We start from the raw sequence: 15503 nt of genomic DNA, 5'->3' as shown, positions 1-15503 counted from the left end.
ACGTTTACTTAACTCTTTAGAATAAATTGGCCATGTGGCACTGCGACAGCGCAAGGCAAAAGCGTTTTGTACAACCAATCAGGTGCGAATAAAATGTCACATGACTAAGGAAGCATTCTTTCTTGCTGGAATTGGCAGAGTAATCATGGAGTAAAAACGTAGTTGTCAGGGTAATATGAAAGAACGTGCAGGCAATAAGCATCTTTTCTTCCGCTTGAGTAATGCTTCATAGTGTCGAAGGTATGGGATTTTAGATTGATTATGCGCATTGTTAACTCTCAAAAAGTTACTTGAGGCTCAACAATACGGTACAACACCGTACATTGCGAATCACCCACCGTACTGGCGCAATATGCGCTAAACTATAAGCTAGCGATAACGCCAAAGGTAGCCTATATTTTGAGATTTAAAAAAAAGAGATAAAAATTTGATCTTTACACCTTCAAATTTTGTTGTCTTAAAGAATGTTTTATGTGGGACGCAATACCATTTCTTTTATGTATTAATTTATTATAATTGCGTCAATGCATATCAAAAGCTGATAGCACGATTGAGCCGTAGCAGTATGTCTTCAATAGATCGCTGCAGTCAACCGATGTATTTTTTGCTGCCGCGGGAGCAGCTAAAAACCTGCCGAATGAAGCGGTTGCCCTTGAATGCTAATTATTATGCAAAATTATACAGGTTACTAAAAAGTTGTGTGGCCCGCTCACTAAGCTGTAACTAACAAAGTGGCACACGACAGTGACACAACTTACTCTGCCCATCTAATAATAATTGACTTGATGAATAACTTGTACAAAACGCATAATGTGTCTGTGTCACCTGCACGCAGGAAATTCATCAATGTCCACGTCTAACTTTCTTATCTTCACTTCCATTTATAAAAAGTCAACAATCCTGAGCTGGTTTATTGAATGCCATTTTATGATAGATAAAGAATTAACGCTTCAGTGCATGCCATCACACCAAAAACTGCGTTTTTGCACGCACAATTTTTCATTTAAGCTACCATGCTTTCCATTTGGGCACAAAACTACAGCCTCAATGTACTGAACTGTTAATTGTGTTAAATGCACAATGACAGAATAAGACGGTATTTCGCACACACTACAAAATTAACAATCTGGCTGATAAGAAGTATTTGGCAAAATGCCAAAAATCTAAGCTATGCACTTACGAGGTTATATATGGCAGCATATTAGACATTGACATATACCGCAAAAAGTTTTTGTATGTATTTCAGTGTTAAGAGAGAGATTGCAGCATGCTGTATATAATCTATACGTAACTTGAAAGTTTTTTTTTAAAGTCTTGCATTTTGTTCTTATGCTTAAATGGAATTTTAAAGATGAAAGGAGCTTTCATTTAATGCTCGCTGCGGGATTCATTCCGTATACCTTCATCATGGCTTCATATTAATGGATTCTATGGTCCTTGCTTGGTCCAAGTCCGATCATTCCTGACATGCAATGGTATTGTTCCAATCCTGTCTTGTAAAATCCCCATTTCTCTGTAAACCTTAAGGAGCAACATATACAGTTCCGTAGCCCTCTGTAGCCACTGGTTCATTCTGTTGCGATATTGGTAAGAAGCGGTAGAATGTGTTTATTGTCTAACTTTCCATGAGCACCATGAAAATATAATTTGCTTTAAGCAATGATAATGTGTGGAAGCTTTGTTTGATAAAGTTGTGTAGTTATTTATTTGCTCTTAAATTGTTCATGGCAACAAATTTAACAAGACCGTTTTGTAATTAGCTCACAGGAGGATGAATTTATATCCTTCTTGCTTTGGTATCTTGGTTCCTTCCAAGTTTTCCTACCGAATTCTTCTAATATGTCCATGTTCCTAATCTAAAATGGTTACTTCTGGCCTCTGGGACACCATCATACCATGCCATTCTGTTAGAGTCCACCTGAAATGAATTCCTGGTTCCATCCTTTTTGATCTGAATATTTCCATTACGCTCAATGAGCCTGCATTTGCCATACTTAACCTTAAGCCATTTCCTTGCCTTGGCTGTATTTAATTCCTTGATATGGGTAAGGATAGTGTGGTAGTAGTGAATGATGACCATTGATGTGCCATAAGCTTCTTATACTACTATATACTAAAGAATATTGTATCATACAAAGTAAAATAGCAATTATGTCGACTAATTTAACTTGTGGAGATCATTAAGAAAATAATTACTAGTAAAAGATGTAAGAATGCACTGCGCCTAAGAATTATTTATATACAACTAAAACATACAAGTAATTTGCTTGTCTAATCATTTATAACATGCATTTCAAGCTGTTTTATTCGTGAAATAACAACCATTTTGCCATCCTAACGATATTATGTCTGGCTGTCGAGTCTTTATTGGTCGTCTCAGCAACCGAGCCTCTGAACGTGATGTGGAACGCTTCTTTGAGGGATTCGGGAAGATTCTCGAGGTCAACCTGAAAACGGGCTATGGATTTGTCGAATTTGATGATTCTCGCGATGCGGATGATGCTGTTTATGAGATGAACAACCAGACACTTTGTGGAGAGCGGGTTACCGTTGAACATGCCAAAGGCACACCCAGAAGCAGGGGTGGTGACTATGGAGGCAGCTATGGGGGCAGCAGAAACTTCCGCGGCAGCGGCGGTGGTGGTGGAGGTGGCGGAAGATTTGGTGGTGGACGCGATTACGGAGGTGGTCGTTATGGAGGCAGAGATGATTATGGTGGAGGACGCCGCAACTTTGGGCCACCACCTGCACGTACAAAGTACCGTGTCATAGTAGAAAACTTGTCATCGCGTTGCAGTTGGCAAGATCTAAAAGACTACTTGCGCACTGCTGGAGAAGTGTCGTTTGCCGAGGCACATCAGAAAAATCGCAATGAAGGAGTTGTTGACTTCGTTTCTTACGATGACATGAAAGCGGCTATAGATAAGCTAGACAACACAGATCTTTGTGGAAAAAAAATACGAATCTTTGAAGATAGAGGTGGCTCTCGCAGTAGATCAAGAAGTCCACGTCGATCTCGCTCAAGGTCTGGTGGACGTGAATCTCGCTCAAGATCTCGTGATGACTCAAGATCTCCTGAAGGACGATATTGATTTTGAAAAACACGGCACAGAGAACGTATGTCTAGACTATCAAAGAATATTCAATTCTGGATGGCCTGGAAATTAAGCCTTATTTTGTGCTGGTGAAAAATGTGATTTTAATGTGTTTTATCATCCTGAACTTAATTGGATGAAACAACATTCAGTAATGGAAATAGCACCAGTTACTGCCATGAGTAATAACTTATTGAAATTTTGTGACTTTTTTCAAGCAGGAACGTTTATTCGTGCATCTTAACATGGTCTGGAACTGCAACACTTGTTTTCTGTTGTTTTGCATACGTGTGTTCTATGTCAATAGGCAGATTCATATGTATAGTGATTTTGGCGTCCATGTTTACATAAAAACAAGTAGCTTATCATGAGTTTTCATTAGTTAAAGCATCCATGGGATGGCAGACACGTATAATATTATTTTATTCAGCCAGTATCTTTTGCTGGTAGATGGTTGTAAAAATGTTTTTGTGTGCCGTTTTGCTTTATTCTATCAACACTTGTGTAATATAATACTTACATTGTTGTACAGGATTGTTTATTGCTACAGTTAGGCTGTTTCAAGTGTGTAAAAGCAAAGCAAATTAATTCAAAATGAGATTTATCAAGATTCCAAGCAGGCTCTTAAGTGGTTTATCCCCGTCTGGTAATAAGGTATGGTTAGTATAATTGGTTACTAACATAGTTCTAATTTTCATAATGTTCAAAAATGTCCAGGAGTATGAATATTAAACAAGTCTTAACTATTGCACTATAACCTGGTCAAATCAAAACTAGTCATAAATCATTTTAACAGAGTTCCAATCAAAAAGCGTTCGTAAAACTGTGAACCACAATTTTTGCATGTTACTAAATCAGATGCTTCTAGTGTGGCATTTAACGTACATCCTGTAGATTGTCGAAATAAATTGCCCTTGTTGGGTTGTTAGTGCAGTGTTTTCAAACATTTTTATTCGTAAGCATTCAAATATTGTATGTACATTCTTGAGGCGGTAAAAAGCAGCACAATTCAAAAGAGCAAAAAAAAACAGATAACTTAAGGCAGAGATTCAATTATCACCAATGCAAGATGTAAAATAATGGTATAGGTACTCCATACAATTGTTTCTATAACCTAAAATAAAAAAAGAAGATATAGAGGTGGCCCTCTGAAGTTAACTTTATTTTTAATTTTACTACACGATGGCCATCTCTTAAACCCTTAAAGAAGCAAGCTTATGCTTGCGGAAGCACTTGTAGAAGAATCATAAATAAAGTTTACCCCAAGAGTGCTAACTTATATCTAGTTTTTTTTATTTTACTATATACTGGGTTAACACAGTTCAGTCACCATCAACCTTCTATAATCTAATCACACTGCAATAGGCAACAATGTGTTCAAAGTTTGTTTCTGATTTAAATCTTGTTATGTGGGGGACATTTCGTCCATAATTGATAAATTTTTCAATACATAGTCACAGCATCAGACTAACAGTTCAGTGAATTGGGTTTTAAACTTGGTTTAGGTTGCAATAGCTCGACAGTTCTTGTGATATTGCACCCGAAGCAGAAGTAAAGTGTAGGGTTTTGAAATTTTTTGTTTCTTGGGGGTTGGGAATGGGATTTGATATCATGTGAACAAGCAAAGAGTCTTATTTTTAAAGTATGTAATTTTGTTTTGAGTTGGCACCATACCATTATTATCATAACAATTTCTGACACTTAACAAACATCAAATTTCCTTTACATGTACACATTGACATTGTTCTGTGGTCAAAATGGCGTATGGCAAGATATGTTAATGATATGCTTTATCATATCTTTTAGATATGCTTTAATGTTATTTATATTTTTTGTATACTGGACACTGATCTGTTGCTTACTTTAATAGCTTATGGTTACAGCGAACTGTGGCTTTGTATAACATGCACATTTTCAAGTACCCAGGTGTATTCAATAACAAGATTTGACTGTACATTTCACAGTTTTGGATAAACAAACTATCAATAGTTTCTGTTCAAAAACGTTCAAGTAAAAAGACTCTTCACACTTGCTTTATCATTCGTAACTGCAATTGCATAATGACCAAATCAAATTGAGACAATCTGTTATTTAATCTAAAATTTCTAAATCAAGGAAGCCATCTTTTTTCCCCTGCCATGCATCGCCATAAACATCCCAATCACATGATAAACTGTTTTAACTGAACTGAATATGTCATATCAACGGCTTGTCCCGATTGGAAACCCAAGATAAAGAAAGTCTACAGTTTTACAACCGTCAGCCTGGCACTTAAAGCTAAATGTAGAAGTCCATCCGCTTGTACTGTTGGTGTTCAACAGTTTTACTTTTTCTTAACAAAACCTTATGTCACAATTTGTCGATTATTTCGATAAAATCACTGTAACAGTGAGCAAACTATCTGCTTAAAAATATATATTTTCCATAGCTTTCACTCTAGTGTTCGTTCAATGCAAGCGTGATATAATTCTTCTGAACACAGTATTCATAAAACAACCAATATGAGGTGAATTTGCTGGAAAAATACGTGCAGATAAGTTTGGTTACTGTGGCTTAAGTGAACAAGAATTGTTACCAATGAAGTGCAGTGTTTTTAGTTTAATGAAGGAAAAGATCTTTGACGTAGTTTCAACATCTTCAAAACAAACACGATGCTTTGAGTTACAATTAATTGCCTTGTATAAGAACATTTACCTCAAACTTTTTTGGGCAGGAGGCTGCAAAACCAAAGTGCTGAGGGACAAAAAGCCTGCACCCAATAAAGTTGTGAGACCATGTTACATATTGTTGGTTTTTTTTCATACCATTCACTGACAACATTAAGGGTTTTATTGCATAAAAAGTTTAAAGAGCATAATTTACCAAATGTCTTGTACATTGACTCTGACAGTTTTCCCAGGAGGGCAGCTTCAGCTAACATCAGCTGCTTTTATTAAGCAGACAACAACTTGCATTCAAAACATAGACATTGATAGCAACAGTGAGATATCTACAAAGAGCATCTGTTTTTCTCCAAGTCTTAAACACAACTGATTAGAATAAGTGGAAGCACAGCTTGAAGTGTCCTGCTGCTATATGGGTTACTGTGCAAAGCTCTGCTGCTATCTAGACGTTAGGTTACTTCTTGGTTACTGCAGTGTGCATTTATTACACAACTGCAGTCATATAAATTCATGCGGGAGGGGCACAGATTAGGGACCTCCGATCTGAAACAAAAAAATCAGTTTTTGTAACTAAAAGTTTTATTGCTGACAGAGATACCAAATTATTCCAACCATTATTAAACACAATTTTATTGTTTATATACTATATAATGTGTTCAGCATTTATTATAAGAGCGCTTGCAAATTTTTACAGCTTTTTTCAAGACTGGTGCATGACAGCAGGGTCCTCCAGCATTATGCACAGGCTGCAAATAAAAGCTCCACAAATGACAAGGTAAGATAAGCAACGTTCAGTCAAAACATTTATAGAAACACAAAATGTGCATCCAGGAACTAATTTCATTGAATCTAATTTCTTTTAAATGCTCAGCACCATATGGTGTTGATATTACCCATTGGAAGCAAAACACCAACTGAAATCAAATTAATCACACAATAAATAAATTTTCCCAAGCTTTCATTAATTGAAAGCAGCCTATTAGTGCAAAGTATATAAGATGTAAAAATAAGAATCCATTTTACTTCTGTCAATGGAATCAGATCATCATTGGTACAAAACGTAAATAATTAATTAATGGAATAAGCTAAAAAAGCGAGTGAAAAAAGTGCAGAAAAGACCTAAGAACCTGTTCTTTTCATGAATTTATTCAATCCATTTGAAAGTGTGTATTGAGTTGATAATGCTCATCTCATGTACGGTGTTTCCTTTGAACTTGCGCATATGCATCGATGTTTTGCATTTAGGGCACTCTGAAAAGTTATGAGCTTGCGCATACTACTGGGAGTTCCATTCTTCAAAGAGTTTATTAGTCTATTATTTGTTTATTAGTTTACTGTGCGCACACTCTTAGCATCGAATCTGCAACAAAAGTTTGAGCACATTAATATTTTGATGGAGCGCACACCACATTGTTCTGTTATTGACATAAGTATGAATCCCCGTTAAAATACAATCGTATGTCAATGATAGCTTGACAATGCAGATTGAATCTTACATGAATGGGAAATTATTACACATTAGAAAAAGGAAATGTATTCAAACTTTGCTGTATACAGCTTTAATCCTGGCCTATGATATGTCTGTTGCTATTAACACTACCAAATATATTCTTCTTGCAGCCATTCGACAAGATTCTTATTGCAAACCGTGGCGAAATTGCTTGCAGGGTAAGTTTTAATAAAATCAAGTTCACCAGGTTGTTTACACAGTTGTTTCATCATCATTAAACAACCGCTTTCTGATATGTGTTAGTAAACTAGGCATTTTTAAAAGCACAAGTCAAATCTTAATAAAGTAGTATTTTGGGAGTACTCATATCGATAACTTTTTGATTTGGTATAATGACTTTACGTCAAGCGTGTAATGCAGAAAATGCTGTGATTGCCGAAGCCGTGATAAAATTACACTCAGTACGTTTACAAACGCTTTTAAAACCGTTGTTTATAAACATTAATTCAAGGCTTCGAATTTTATCGTAGGTGATGCGAACATGCAGGGATATGGGTATAGCCACCGTTGCAATACACAGTGAAGCAGACAACAATTCTGTGCACACTCTCATGGCAGATGAGGCGGTTTGTGTTGGACCAGCGCCTTCATCTCAAAGTTATTTAAATATGCCAGTTATAGTTGAAGCGATCAAAGCTACTGGAGCTCAAGCGGTGAATATGTTTGTTTACTGTGTACCTTTGTTGCTTATTACAGCACGTTTATTTCCCTTTACTTACTAGTTTTATATACTAGTAGTAGTAATAGTTTGTACTAATTTTATATACAGTAACTTTCAGCTCACTGTTATGTCATTGAATTTTACCGCAGGTGCATCCCGGATATGGATTTCTGTCAGAAAATAAGGAATTTGCGAAATTTTTAGTAAGTTAGGAGCAAAACTTACTGTAAGAACCGCTATAAGCTTGTTTTTTGCCTTTTGCTTCTAGAACTGTTATTTTTCTAGGCAGCAAACAATACTGCATTCATCGGGCCAGGCACATTCGCGATTGATGCCATGGGTGATAAGCTAAAGTCCAAACAAATTGCGATGAACGCCAAGGTTAACACCATTCCTGGCTTTGATGGAGTCGTGGAAGACGCAGATCACGCTGTTAAAATTGCAGGAGAAATCGGTGAATGTTATTCGTGATTGGTGCACTGCTATCTACTGGTGTTACCTGACTTCTTAAATGCTGCATTGGTAGCCTTGGCTTTAACTGCCTATGTGGTAGTTGTATTCCGGTAGGATTAATTATTAGGATGCTTATCAGGAAACATTCACAATTGAAGGTTATCCTGTGATGATAAAGGCATCAGCTGGAGGTGGTGGTAAGGGGATGAGAATTGCGTGGAACGAGAAGGAAACAAGAGATGGATTTCGTTTCTCATCACAGGAAGCTGCGTCGAGCTTTGGAGACGACCGATTGTTGGTAGAAAAATTCATTGACACCCCGAGACACATTGAAATGCAGGTAGTGTGACAAACACATTAAGACGTCCGCCATAATGGACACAAAGTTAAAACCATGTCTAAATTGGTTTCTGTATGATGTAACAACGTCTCAGTCGCTTGTGTCACTGATGTTTGGCGTTGTTTCTGCCACAGATCATAGCCGACAGTTTTGGCAACACGTTGTGGCTAAACGAACGGGAATGTTCGATTCAACGACGCAATCAAAAGGTTGTGGAAGAAGCACCCTCGACTTTTCTGGATGCCAATACCAGACGTGCTATGGGAGAACAAGCCGTGGCGCTGGCGAAAGCTGTAAATTACAAGAGTGCAGGTTCAGTGTCTTTTCCATGAGACGGTGTAGCAGTTCGGCTTGAATGTTTCGTGTGTTAATGCATTCTTTGGTGTGTTATTTGCAGGCACTGTGGAATTTTTGGTCGATTCAAAGAAGAATTTCTACTTTCTTGAAATGAACACTCGACTCCAAGTGGAGCACCCTGTCACAGAATACATAACAGGTTAAGTTTAATACGTATTGAGTGTAGCGACCTTGCTAACCTAACCATTCATCCCCGGCATCATTTTTATAAGTAGCCACGAGGCTAACCGCTTGTCGCGTTTTTCCTTCCTTTGGTTATCTCTCCATGCGCGGTATTGGTCCGCGTTGTTTTTGCCAATGTCGATGTGATTGTCGAAAGATAAACAAAAACGAACACAACCTTCTAACTGAAGGCAATTTCATACCGGGAAATGGAACGGATATTACTAGGATATGGACTCTTGAAATAAGCTCGTAAATGTTAAGGTTTCGTCGCAGTATTTATTTGGGAACGTGGAAAATTGACTTAAAATATATTTTCTTTGTTCAGTGGCGCATGTACAGCACATGTTCGTTGTATTTTTTTGTTAATATGAATGTTACACTGCCGGTACGAAACAGAATCATCATTCATTTCAATTCGGAATGTCCTTCCCGCTGCTCTGTGAGGACAGATACGGAATATCATCGTTGTATAAGTTCTCATGCTTTTTCGCGTGGTTGGCGATTAAATTATTTGCCACGGAATGCTCAGTAAAACTCATTGAACTCATATTATAAAATGCCATCTATCGCACTGTTTAAGTGTTTAATGTGCTCTGTTGTTATTTCTGCAAACTATATCGAAGCCATGAATTCGTTTTCTGATTATGGAATTTTCTTTACTTAAAAGGCTTGGACCTTGTACGGGAAATGATTATGGTTGCAGCAGGACATCCGCTTTCCATAACACAAGAAGATGTCGGCATTAACGGCTGGGCTGTGGAATGCCGGGTGTACGCGGAGGTACTTGTTATTTGACTCGAATTTACTGCTTTAATCTTGTTCAAGTGACAACTTAAGTTGTGAGACATTGTTTTTCATGTGATTTAAACACTCGACTAGTCGGTCAATTCTATTTTGCCTAAACAACAGCGGTTGAGTTAACCGACCACTATGAGACGGTGTCTTACCCCATCTTATTATAACATGAACTGCTGTGCATTAGCATTAAGTGCCGGTAATTATGTACATCACTCTTTAATAGCAAATAAACTTCCCGACAGAATCCATACAAATCGTTCGGCTTGCCATCAATCGGCCGTCTGTCGCGCTACGTGGAACCCACCCACATACCAAACGTCCGCGTCGATAGCGGTGTGAGGGAGGGGAGTGAGATCAGCATGTATTACGACCCCATGATATCAAAGGTGAGATTTCTGTTCTTGTCATTTTTCGTTAAGCAATCTTCAAGCAAATTGGAATACTTTATTGTAGTTGGTAACTCGATCCTTGCAATCGTCGTAGCCGTGCCCTTTTCAGCCTGGTGCTTTGTACTTTTTGTAAACGCCAACATTGCTGTATGATTTTCACAGCTTGTAACGTATGGGAAAGACCGGACCGAGGCACTTTCCACTATGTGCAGCGCTTTGGATAACTACGTCATCAGAGGTGTAACACACAACGTGCCGTTGTGTCACGAGGTTCTGCGACATCCAGACTTCATCAAAGGTACGATTTGAAAGAACTGTTACGATTGGTTGAAAGCTATAAACACTTCAGCAACTCGCAGGTGACATCAGCACCAATTTCTTAAACGAAGTCTATCCTAACGGCTTCACCGGCAAACAACTGTCTGGTGAAGAACACAAGCATCTGTGCGCCATCGCTTGTGCTTTTTATGCTAGACAACGGTTGATGGGGCAGACGTTTTTAAATCAGACTAGGTAACGTTGTGGTGTCACTGCTGGCAACATAAACTGAATCCAGAAATACCTTCTACCTTAAGTTTAAGTGAATAATCGTAAAACTATTCCAAATATGCCTGAACATAGCTGTTGGAAATCTTTTTAAATATATAACTGTCAAGTGAATGTTCACCTTAAGGTTGCCGCAGATGGGTAAAGTGATGGACACCTTGGAGGTCCAAGTTAAATTGGAAGAAAAAACAGTAACGGCCCTCGTTAAATCCAATGACAATGCATACGAGGTAAAATAGTCGAAGCAAATAAGCTGAAGTGTTGACAATATAAAGTATAAAGTTAACTTTATACTTTATATATTTTTAAGGTTAACTATATATATGTTTTACCTGTCTCATACGGCCTGCTTTGGATCAGGTATCGCTAAACGGAAGCGACGTAATAAACGTAAGTTCCGATTGGAGTCTCAGCTCACCTACACAAACTCTTTCAGTGAACAGCGGAAGTCCATTCACTGTCCAATGTGTGAACTCTAGCGCAACCGGTTCTTATCAAATACAATTCGATGGCACAGTGGTAAGTAAGACAGTCCATCAGAGGTTCTCATATCTGTTATTAAGTTTAGTGGTTCTGTTATTTGCTAACCGTCGACCACGAAACGGGTTTTTGACTTTATAAGTTGTGACTTGGGATGGTTAAGTTGTAGTGTAACTGTGTAAGGTGACTTTAGGGTTTGATCAATATCTTTTCAACGTCGCATAATAACATCTGGTGACTTTGCGAAGTTGTTGTTGTTGTTTTGTTTTGCTTAGTCTACTGTCGACGATCTTACGTTACCGCTGCTTAATGTAATAAAGTTTTAACTCGGTTTCTGATAACATTATCGATCTTGTGAAAAAAGTTCATCTTCGCTTTATTTACTATTTCTTTATGACTCAGTAAGGCGAGCACAGTACCACAGCACTGATTTCATTTTAGTTTTGGTATATAGGTGCGATTTTTGCACGGTGCTTTGTGCAAAAGATAAGTTCTATTCAAACACCATTAACCTTTGTGGCAAACTAATCGAATTGCTTACACTTGTGGCCCCTGATGCAATCAAGTTTAATTGGATTTTTTTATTTTTCAAAACAAAGGCATCCATTGCATGCAAATTGGCCTTATGTTTAGCTGGCGTGTCTTGGGCTGGTGTTTCTCTTCGCCTAATTGCCATTTTGTATCGACCAATGTCAGGTTTCTTTGCACGCTAACCGTGGCCGACAAATTACGCGCAGTATCATTATAATCGATGTTTACTGATTCAATGCGTTCTTAAATCTCAATACTTATCGCAATGAAATCAAAAAACTTTTATCATTTTTTTAAGTCACGAAGCGAAAAGACACTTCCTGTTTTCATATTAAAACTACCCCTTACATTTTTTTCAGTTTGATTTGGAAGTAATCAGTTTGACAGCGGCCAACCTGAGGGCGCATATGCCGGTGAAGGTACCAGAGGACCAGTCGTTGGTTCTAAGGTCTCCAATGCCGGGTAAGATTGTCCGCTTTCACCCTTGCATTTATCACATTTATTGGAGCGATGAAATTCGCCGGTTTGCGCTGTGAGAATATCCGGCATCTTTATCTCTACCGCAGTACTGTACTTGCTGTTGGCCTGTTTATGTTTTTATCTGTTGCAACAAAAAAGCTCCTCGTTAAAATAATTATCATCAAAGGTTATTCTGTAAAGCAACTGTCTCTGCACTTCAAGACGCGAAAAACAATGCTAGCACAATCGGATGAAAGTCTATAGAACAATCCCCAAAAACGTGATGTACCAATAACAAGCAAATGTTATTACCCAGCTTACCTTACCCCTTTTATCCAGGTACCGTGTTGTCAGTCTCATGCGCAGTTGGTGATAAGGTCGCCGAAGGTCAAGAGGTTTGTGTCATTGAGGCGATGAAAATGCAAAATAGTTTGTGCGTGTCACGTGACGGTCGCGTGAAGAGCATTCACTGCAAGGAAAAGGAGAGTCTAGGCGAAGGCGACCTTATTTTGGAATTGGAGTAAACGCACCACTTTCTTAACAGATGATGTCTTTTTTCTTGCTGTCGCCATATATTACCTATAGCTTATACCGTCTATCGCCGTTCCGTAATTAGCCGTGTCCGTTTCGTGTTTATTTCTAACCCATACCGGCAATCACGCACGTTCTACTGTTCATGCGTTCTATTTCCACTAAAAAAAGTTTATGCGATTTGTTGCGTCCAGAGAAGTTTTCTTTTCGTTTGCAAGGTTGTTTTCAATTTGAGGACAGATATTCAGGAAAGTCCCAGCAAAAGAACAAACGGTCCAATGGTTAAAGCTCACGTTTCACCAGCATATTGCTTTCGCAATGACCTGTGAAAAGTATTGAAGGTTGTGTTGTTTTTGTAATTATACGGCATGCCTGCGCATAGGCAACGTTGATGGTTTTAGCTAACTAAATTATTATATATTTGGAAACTACCACTGATGTTTTCAAACTGATTACGTTTTGGCATTGGACTGTGCTTGTGGATCTGACGAAACTATGCTTTGGCTTTATTCGTTTTCTATCTCAATTGTGACTTTTCTTTTTTTTCTGGAGAAAAAAGCTTTGATATCTTTAAAACTAAATCGTGTTATTTATTGACCGACAATAAATGATATTTATTTGAAATTTTTTTGGCGTTATTTTGTCATCACCTTGAGTCCGTGTCAGCTTACACCAGTATGCAAAGTATATCACCTAGCCTATGTGGTTGTACTTTATCAAATCGTATCTTGTGCTAACGTCATTTCGATTTCATGCGTGAAGTTTGTCAGACAAGTATAACAAATAACTTAATGTGGGTGTTAGAATGAATATACGAGTCCTTTCTCAGGTTGATTGGTTTAGGCGTAGGAAACATTTTAAGCGAATGTTTCGACCTTCACGTTCTGCTGCGGCATGTTTGAAGACTTAAAAATACTCTCACCGCTTTGAAAAACATCCTAAACGAAGGCATGGTCTATTTTCACGGTTTGTTATTAAACGGACAGAGCCGTGCAAACAAGCGCACGCTTCAATCCATCGATTGCGTTTTCCTCCTCGAAGAAAAAAGAAAAAGGTTTTTTTTGCATCGATTACAATGTCAGGTCGTCTGGCATCATCGGCTTCAGTTTGGTCAATAACCACAGCGCACATTGTAAAGGAACTTTTGAAAATTGTTGCTAATGAGGTGTAAGTTTACTACAAATACGATATGTTTATTCAAAATGCAAGCAAAATAACGATGAGTTTGTGCATGGTTGCTGACGCGGTAATAACAACTCCAAAACTAAAAAAAAACTGAACACAAAAGTATGTGGTACCAAATTTGTCACCCTCTTGTAGCTTATGTTGCCGTGGCGACGGGCTTTTGAACGTATTGAAAAAAATGAATCTATAGACAAGATAACAACAACGAAGCCTCACTGCAGAACAACGCAAAGAAATAATCTCTTATACCCGACCATGCTATCTAATTACCGTGCAAGATTTATTCTTTACAATTTACATCAACGAGCGTACTTAAAATGAGTTTAAACGACCCAATTATATACGCGTAGGAAAGACTGTAAGCTGCTTATAGACTCGCGAATCATCAATTCATCATGTTTTATGAGGGTTTTTCCCATACACAATAAAGAGACTCGATGCAATGTCATGTGAAGAGGTTTAAAAAAGAGTGAGAATTAAAAATAGTGAAGGAATGATGAACATTGAAATAAAAAGCTCAGGCATAAGTTTGTGGAAGTGTGACGTTTCATTGCGAGAGAAACCCTACGGTTAATGATGATATTGTCTGTTGCATAGCCTTTATTTTGTTACATATATGGGTTCTAAACTTTTGTAATCTTATTTACCCCGACGCATATTTTCAATCTCGACAATAGACATATAGTTTATAAGTTACATATTGTTTTAATGGTCCATATCTTCTGTGGATAAAAGTTGATAAACCAATCAATAAATAATAGAACCGTTAACTTATTACAATTTAATTTAATTATCAAGTCGTTTAACAACATAATTAAAATCCACATATGACAATTTTGATTTGTTTTATCGCTTGAGCTTCTTTTGCGACTACCAATTTATAGCAAAATTACTCCTTCGATGAAACTTACCCCAGCAGAGTTAAATTTACCATGGGTTAAGAAATAACAGTGTTACAGCTTTCCGTGTTGTATAACAGCATTGTGTGTTGTGTTTTCAATTTGTTTTCGCTACCATCAAGCTGCCTTCCGTACACTTACTTATAACCTTCTTGGCTTGGCAAGAAATATAGCCTAATCTATATTCTTACCACTAATAAGTCTGAAGTATGCATTGTGGCACAGTATGATACAGGAGGTTACCGTAACGGCGTAACGCAACAAGTCGGATGAAATATATATAAGTGAAACATTTTCTTTCATCTAATACAGTCAGCTGTCTGCCCGATCAGATGTTTCATGTGATCATAATCCGATTTAGGATTCTATGAAATTGTTATGAATACTTCAAGGAAACTTTAAGAAGACCGATCATTAACTATAATATAAAGTATCTTTCTT

The 15503-nt window shown here is 37.7% G+C and overlaps 2 protein-coding genes across 2 annotated transcripts; both read left to right on the top strand.

The window, feature by feature from the left end:
• Window positions 1–1229: 1229 nt before the first annotated feature.
• Window positions 1230–3621, top strand: LOC143460575 (serine/arginine-rich splicing factor 4-like). The gene is made up of 3 exons (XM_076958148.1): window positions 1230–1587; window positions 1761–2045; window positions 2299–3621. Exon 3 carries the CDS (start codon window positions 2346–2348, stop codon window positions 3090–3092), a length of 747 nt encoding a protein of 248 aa, XP_076814263.1. The 5' UTR covers window positions 1230–1587; window positions 1761–2045; window positions 2299–2345; the 3' UTR covers window positions 3093–3621.
• Window positions 3622–3624: 3 nt separating this feature from the next.
• LOC143460573 (propionyl-CoA carboxylase alpha chain, mitochondrial-like) lies at window positions 3625–13602 on the top strand. Its single transcript, XM_076958146.1, has 17 exons — window positions 3625–3749; window positions 6453–6533; window positions 7379–7426; window positions 7739–7921; window positions 8079–8132; window positions 8215–8383; window positions 8541–8722; window positions 8857–9034; window positions 9120–9218; window positions 9912–10024; window positions 10285–10428; window positions 10594–10729; window positions 10791–10944; window positions 11105–11207; window positions 11338–11496; window positions 12348–12450; window positions 12787–13602. The coding sequence occupies exons 1-17, from the start codon at window positions 3690–3692 to the stop codon at window positions 12969–12971; spliced, it is 2151 nt and encodes a 716-aa protein (XP_076814261.1). The 5' UTR covers window positions 3625–3689; the 3' UTR covers window positions 12972–13602.
• Window positions 13603–15503: the final 1901 nt, after the last annotated feature.

The sequence above is a fragment of the Clavelina lepadiformis genome, chromosome 5 (assembly GCF_947623445.1).
Source record: "Clavelina lepadiformis chromosome 5, kaClaLepa1.1, whole genome shotgun sequence".
Classification (NCBI taxonomy): domain Eukaryota; kingdom Metazoa; phylum Chordata; class Ascidiacea; order Aplousobranchia; family Clavelinidae; genus Clavelina; species Clavelina lepadiformis.
Note: the sequence above shows the minus strand (reverse complement) of the source record. Positions and strands in the feature narration are given on the sequence as shown.